At 49.6% G+C, this 6,963-nt stretch overlaps 1 protein-coding gene across 1 annotated transcript in view; it reads left to right on the forward strand.

Annotated features, from left to right (window-relative positions):
* DIEXF (digestive organ expansion factor homolog (zebrafish)) overlaps positions 1-4,606 on the forward strand; it is a gene marked incomplete at its 5' end in the record, with an annotated part of 13,976 nt that extends 9,370 nt beyond the window's left edge. Inside the window, 5 exons of the mRNA XM_010136834.1 lie at positions 617-819; positions 2,067-2,249; positions 2,829-2,941; positions 3,328-3,573; positions 4,360-4,606. Coding sequence (XP_010135136.1) covers positions 617-819; positions 2,067-2,249; positions 2,829-2,941; positions 3,328-3,573; positions 4,360-4,606 — 992 coding nt within the window. The remainder of the gene's footprint in view (positions 1-616; positions 820-2,066; positions 2,250-2,828; positions 2,942-3,327; positions 3,574-4,359) is intronic.
* Positions 4,607-6,963: the final 2,357 nt, after the last annotated feature.

The following is a 6,963-nucleotide window of genomic DNA, read 5'->3' on the forward strand; positions in this document are numbered from 1 at the left end:
CAGCAGGTCCACCGCAACAGGTGCTGAGGGAAGCAATGGCAGGGAAGGTGCCGGACTGGTTACACCTTTAGTCGTCACACAAAGAACCTTTTCCTTTGTGTTGTAGTAGCGGCCCGCGTGGCCCTGTGCATAAAGGCAGCTCACAGTCGAGGTCCACACTGAATCTTTCGTGACAGATTGAGGTGACAGTTCTGCAGTACCTAATGGCAGAGACCAAACTCTGGGCTTTAGGGAGAAGGGAAGAATTAATCATTTCTGCTTTTTTTTTAAAGTTCTTCAGTCCCCTCATCCCACTTTTAAGCAGAATCACAAAAAATGCATTTCAGTTAAAAAAAATGTTTCCAGGCTATGAAAAATCCACAGGAAAAAAAAAGTGCTATTGAAAGAGTTAGTCCAACGTGATGAAAATCTGCCAACTGGTTGTCAGATGGGAGTGGGGTGGGTGAGCACTTTTCAGGGGAAGAGTTTCGGGCAGACAGCGTTTGTCCAGCTGCAGTCGTTAGTATGCGATAAGGGAGAGGAGATGCGGGGTGTTGTTGCTATTCCAGGCCCTGCTGGAGGAACGTGGTTGATAACTGACCCTAACTAAGAAATGCTGGTGGTTGTTGTTGGACAGGGGTCGCCATTCTTCAGAAGAGTATGAGGCTCTACGCGCCGTTTTACTCCTCGGATATCATCATCGCCTCTCCCCTGGGCATGAGGACTGTTATTGGCGCCGAGGGGGAGAAGAAGAGGGACTTCGATTTTCTATCATCAATCGAAATTCTCATCATTGATCAAGCAGATATTTACCTGATGCAGAACTGGGAGCATGTTCTGGTGCGTTTTCCGTATGTATTCGGTTTTTTGTGCCGTGCTGTGTCCTGTCAGTCCGATATAACTTCGTTCTGGCAGTCAGCAGCATTGCCATTTTTCACTGGCTTGATTCCAGACATGTGTGCTAGTTCCTTTTCCTCCCTCCACCCTGATATTTTCCTTATACTAAAAATACACTTTCTACAGATTTTGGTATTATTCCACACCTGTTCTCTAAAATCTTAGTATTTGGTGCTTTAGTGGCGTGTTTCAGAGTTGGGTTTTTTATGATTCTTATTACAGTTTTAATTACCTTGCAGGATGAGATACTGATGATTCCTTTGCTCACATCTGGGTGAGAACAGACCAGCTGTCTGACTGCCCAGTGTCTCCGTCTGGTTGCAGCTGTGTGAGGAATCTGTACGGCCCGATTCAGGTTCCTGCAGTGGCAATAGGAGCTGGGGCTTGTCTCCACTGACTGCAGAGACACCAACCATGAGTCACATCTGAAGCTAAACAGTACGAAGATTTTTCTGTCCGTGCAATGAAAACAGAGCTCCTGGCTCGTGGACAGTATGCAGTAATACCCATGTTTTATAGCTTTTGGTTGTTAAAAGTTTTCAAGTTGGAAGGTTGGGGGTTTTTTTCCACATAAAACCACTTTTGAGGTACCCGGGCCAGATGTTTTGACAGCATGATGTTACTGTACATTTTGAATAAGTCCCAAAGTGTCTTTTTTTTCCTGGGGAGTCCCAGGAAAGGCACATGAGCCTACACAATATCCGAGGAATGAGTCCTGGAACCTGTTTCCTGTGGTTTTTTTCCTTTGGGTGCAACTGGCTGCTGGGTGGTGGCAGTGATGCCAGTCCTGGGCGTCATCCAGGAAGGCCTGAATGAGCTGAATTTCTTCACTTGCGTCCAAACTCTCCCTGAATGTGCTGGGAACTGCACTTGGGCGTTTTAGCTCAGAAACCTCGGGCCCGTTGACTATAATGCAGACAGACAGATCCATTATACTTGCCCCCGGGGAGACGAGCGGAGGCAAAGGTCGCTGTTCCCGCTGACTGGGGAGATGGTAGCTTTCTGCTCTGCGGTGGTAAATCAAGTAAATTACTCTTGCTGTGGTCAGTGACTTCCAGGAGTCGTGTCGTGGGAGATCTCTGCTGTTCTGAATTCTGTGCTGTCTTGCTCGTCCCTGCCCTGTTTCTCGCTGCAGTTAAGGCTCGTGCAGTCTGGCTGCAGGGACGATGTGTTTCCTTCTCTCTGTGTAGCACCTGATGAAGCACATGAACCTGCTGCCTCTGGATTCCCATGGGGTCGACTTCTCCCGAGTGCGGATGCTGAATCTCAACAACGGGTCCAAGTTCTACCGGCAGACGCTGCTGTTCAGCGCCCTCCAGGATCCCCAGATCAACTCTATCTTCAACAAGCACTGCTCCAATTACGAGGGGCAGGTGAGTTCACAGAGGAGCCTCCAAAATGCTGACGTAAGAGAGGGGGAGAGGGACAGAAAACCAACACGTGGAAAAGTCCCACACCTCAGCTGCAGGAGGATGGTCTGTGTGCCGGTCACTTCCATTGCCCGGGCATTTCAGCCTGAGTCGCCGTGACACTGCATGACAGCTTCGAGTGCTGTGCCAAGGGCACGAAGAACTTCTTGATTTGATCTTTTCCTTTCATGGGTGCTGTTCCATGTAGGAATCAGGTTTTGTGTTTTAATTTGATACACAGTTATCTTGTTAAATGGAGGGTTTTCCTGCTTCCTCTTTTTTTTTTCCCCTCCTGTATAAGAAGCACAAACTATTGTTACCGTGAAAGAAACAGGAGAAGTAAAAACCTCAGTTGTCCATCTCAAATATACATAAATCAGGGCATGAGCAGTGGTCACGTGTGTTTAACAGATCTGGTGGGTGTCTGGGTGCACGTGGCTTTGTTTTGGAGCTCTGCAGGTGCGAGCTGTGAGCAGAAAGCTGGCTGCAGCGTGGCTGCCTTTGGAATGCTGCTTCCCTAAACGTCCTGCTTTCTCCTCGCAGGTGGCCGTCCGTAACGTCCCGCTCAGCGGCTCCATTAGCCACGTTGTGGTGCAGCTTCCTCACGTTTTCCGGAGGCTAGAAGCTGAAAGTGTGACTTCTGTGATAGACACAAGGTATTCCGTGTTCCGGACTGTTTTGCTGTGCCGTAGGGACTGCCAGGTCAGATGCGGTTTCCTGCAGAGCGCAGTGGGGTGGCACTGCAGCAGCACACCTTGGTCAGCCTTCAGGCTCTGCGCGGGTGGAGGGGAATGCTGACCGTCTCCTTGCCGAAGACACCGGGGACTGAACTCTGGGGAGGGAATTCCAGTCTTTACTGTAACCGTACAGTGCTGATAAAACCTTTGCCTTTTATCTTCCACAAAATACCATGAAGTTAAAGCAGGAAAAATACAGTCAAAATCTTCTGTAGTCTGTGGTCCAACGATATTCCTGTTTGAGGTCGTGTCCATGTTGGAAAGCTCAGCGTTAACTCTGGTTCAAACTTGTTTTCTTACCCGAGGTTTCAGTTTTTCATCGACAAAGTTCTGCCCGAGTACCGCGACGCCATCATGTCCCACACCCTCATTTACGTGCCATCCTACTTTGACTACGTGCGGCTTCGAAATTACTTCAAGAAGGAGGAGCTGAATTTTACTCACATTTGTGAGTACGCCAAGAAGGGCGCTGTCTGCAGAGCACGGCGGTTCTTCCTCAAGGGGGAGAAGCAGTTTTTATTGTTCACGGAGCGCTTCCACTTCTACAAAAGGTGAATTGGGGACCGAGTTTTCCTCTGAGCTGTTTTGGAAGTAGACTCTGACCTCAGTCGTAGATGGGCCGTGGTGCTTTTTGAATCTGCTGGGTCCCTCTGAGGACTTCTTTGACCGAAGTGAGAGCTTTTCAGTTTACTTTAAAATTTTTGCTTGTTGTCAGCAGTTCCTCGCAGAGGCTCTAACGCTTCGGTATGTGCAGGGCTTTATTCAGGAAGGTGAGCGCTGCCAAGTTCCAGTGGTGTCAGGACAGGCTGATACTGCCTGCAAAATGGGCTTCATTGTGCCTTTTATTTGTGTTCAGCTGTGCCACAATAACTACATAAAATTCTGGGAAAGGCTGTGCAGTCGGTTCAATAATGCAATCCAGCGAGCTGAGGCCACCTGGAAAATCTGCTACGTCCTGACCAGAGCTGTTTAGAAGTTCCTGATGGAACAATTTTTTTCTATTCACAGAAGATGTTTTGGCAAACACAAAAAGTTTCACAGGGCTCGGTCTGATCAGGCTTCACCGCCTTAAAATCCAAGCTGAAGAACTGAGTACTGCAGAACTGGTGCTTCAGAGGAAGTCGTTGTGCCTGGCAGTGTCAGAAATCCCCCCCTTAAACAGCACATCTGGGACACTTCTGGTCTTCAGTCCAGGACGGGGTTTCTAGCGCTGGGCTGCAGCTGAAGTGCTTTGAAGTTGATGCTAACTGGCAGAACTGATACAGGGTTGATGTTTTAACGGGCACGTTTTGAAAAAATTGTCAACAAAGTTGCTTGTTTGTTTTTTCCCGCTACAGGTATACGATAAAAGGCATTAGGAACCTCATTTTCTACGAGTTACCAACATACTCCCACTTCTACAGCGAGATCTGCAATATGATGAAGGCCACAGACAGTGGGGTGGATGCCACGTGGACCTGTACCGTGCTCTACTCCAAGTACGACGCTCAGAAGCTGGCTGCAGTGGTTGGCATAGATCGCACAGGTCAAATGCTCCAGTCCAAGAAAAACGTGCACCTCTTCGTTACAGGAGAAAATGAATAAGTGAGAGCACAGACTAGACGATGGGATGGACCTGCATTTCCCACCCCCCCCCGTGCACTTTTTAACATTGCTTTTTGAAAAAGTATTAAACCTTTTACTCCCTTTTATTCTGTTGAAATTGTTCATGTAGAGTTAATTTTTGTATTTCAGTCCACAAGAAGCAAAGGACGTCGTTCAGGGAAGCAGGAGTTGGGGGTGTAGAAACATCAGTCGAGGGAACTGCATGTGCAAGAACTGTTCTCATATGTTGAAAAACTCACTGGGCGGCAAGGACGGATGCTGTGGTGGGGTTGCTTCATTTTCAGGTGTAGCAAACTCCCTCTCTTTTATCAAAGGCAACCCCTTCCTTTAATGCAGGGGCAGAAATGTGCCCACGGGTTTAACGCGGTCGCTACTCTGTAAGCCCACGGAGGGGAGGTGCAGGCGAAGCCTTTTCAACACGCACCTATCATCGAATGAGAGTTGAACTCGCTTCGACATCTCACCTGTGAGAAGCCATGGTTTACATCTTCCCTGGAGTGACCCAAGTGTCTCCTGCCTCCTCTTTGCACCAGCCCCACGCTGGCCGGTTTTACCGGGGGGAAGTTTTTCCAAAAGAGAACAGAGTTGACCTTGGCAGGCAGAGGAGCCCAGGCCTGCCCAGCCCCCCAGGCACCAAAGCAGCCTGGTGGGGTGCAGAACCCGGTGGCGCCTGGTAGTCTCGTACGCCACAGCACGGCTGGGCTGGAGGGTGGTTGGTGGGTTTTTTCCTTTGGCTGTTATGGACAGCGTGGAAGGGTCGTGGTGCTGCCTGCCTTTCCTTCTCCTCCCAGGCAGCTAAGCCTCATTTAAAAGGAGCTTAAAGTAGAGGAGTTTTAGTAAGCATGTGCCAGGACTGGGGGAAGAGTCTTCGGTGGCGGGGCAGGAGAGCCCTGCGTGAGCCCAAATCCTGTGATGAGCTTCGAGGGTGTTTTTGTCTGAGAGACTGAAGTGAAATCAAGTCCTTGAGTAAATGAGGCACATAATTCTAGCCCGTGTTCTATCACATTCTTGATTCCGTGTTTCTCAGTGGCTGTGAGCTCAGGCAGTAACGGAGCTCCTGAAATCATTTAGTAGACAGCGAATCCCTGCCGTTCCTTGCTTTGCATCTTAAGCCGTGATTTATGTTAATTTTACGTACCTCTGCCGTAGCACAGAGGAGTAAAGAGCCAGCGGCCCCCGCGTTCTCCTGGTGAGCAGCAGAGACCGCAGTAGCAGCGATTGAGGGGGTTTATTGCACGGCTGAGGCTGGAGGTGGGAGAGCTGTGGCTGCACACAACACGGGATTAAGGTATTTTCTTTCTGCAGCGGCTGTCCTTAGCGTGGATGAAGAGCTGACCTCGGAGGAGCTAAAGCGGGATAGCTGCTTAGGGAGATAACGCCACGCAGCGCGGCCACCGCTTGAAGAAGCAGCAGGAGTTTTGTGCCAGAGCCTGAACTATGCAAGGATTTTTTTCTGCCTATTAACTGAAGTTAATAGCAAAGTGCCTTGAGGGGAGCAGGGCCAAAGCGTAGCTGAGACCCTCACAATTTTTCTGTCGGCTCCCTGGGTTTGTTCCCAAGACAAGCACACTTTGAAATTTGGAATGTACATCCCCAAGTTACAGTCTCAGCCTTGATTACTAATCATAACTTGCTCATTACCACAGTGGAGCGTAAATGTCTCTTTAGTGCCTTAGTGCTCCAAGGTGCACAGAGTCGATGAGTGACTGCCCTTGGAGAGCTCCTCCAAGAGGTTTTTCCACCCTGGCAAAATCTTCCTTGCTTTCGTAGGGAGCCTTGTAAGCCAGCGCTGGAGATCCTACCTAGGAGGTGGCGCCAAGGGTTTGGACAGGCCTGGCGATACAGGGAGCCTGTCTCCGCACTGGTGGGACGGAGGGAAGGAGTTCCTCTTCCCTCCTGCTTTCTTCTACCCCCGTGCCATGATGTTCCCACAGCTCAGGTGCTGGCCCACCTGATGGCGGAATTGTTGTGAACCGTGGAGAGGATTCGGTTTTGTTTAAATCTTCTCCTATGCCCCTTTTATCTTACTTTAACCAAGTTCCCAGCAGGGCTCTGCAAAGTGGTTTGTCCGAGAGTGGCTCCAGCAAGTTACCGGGAGACGGCGAGCGCTGAGGGCAGCGTTTGGCCCATCCTGGACGTGTGTTCACAGGTATCAATGCCTCGATTGCTGGGACAGCTGCTGGCTCCAGATGAGTTAGTAAGATTCTTCAGAGGAGTGATGATGTTTCTTTCCAGCGAAGCTTGGGGTAGTGCAAACTAATCCTAATTCGTTTTGTTACTGTTAACGCAGCGTGATTGATGAGTGACCGGCATCAGGCCTGTGGCTTTCCAGGCAC

The sequence above is a fragment of the Buceros rhinoceros genome, unplaced genomic scaffold, assembly GCF_000710305.1.
Source record: "Buceros rhinoceros silvestris isolate BGI_N320 unplaced genomic scaffold, ASM71030v1 scaffold19905, whole genome shotgun sequence".
Lineage (NCBI taxonomy): Eukaryota > Metazoa > Chordata > Aves > Bucerotiformes > Bucerotidae > Buceros > Buceros rhinoceros.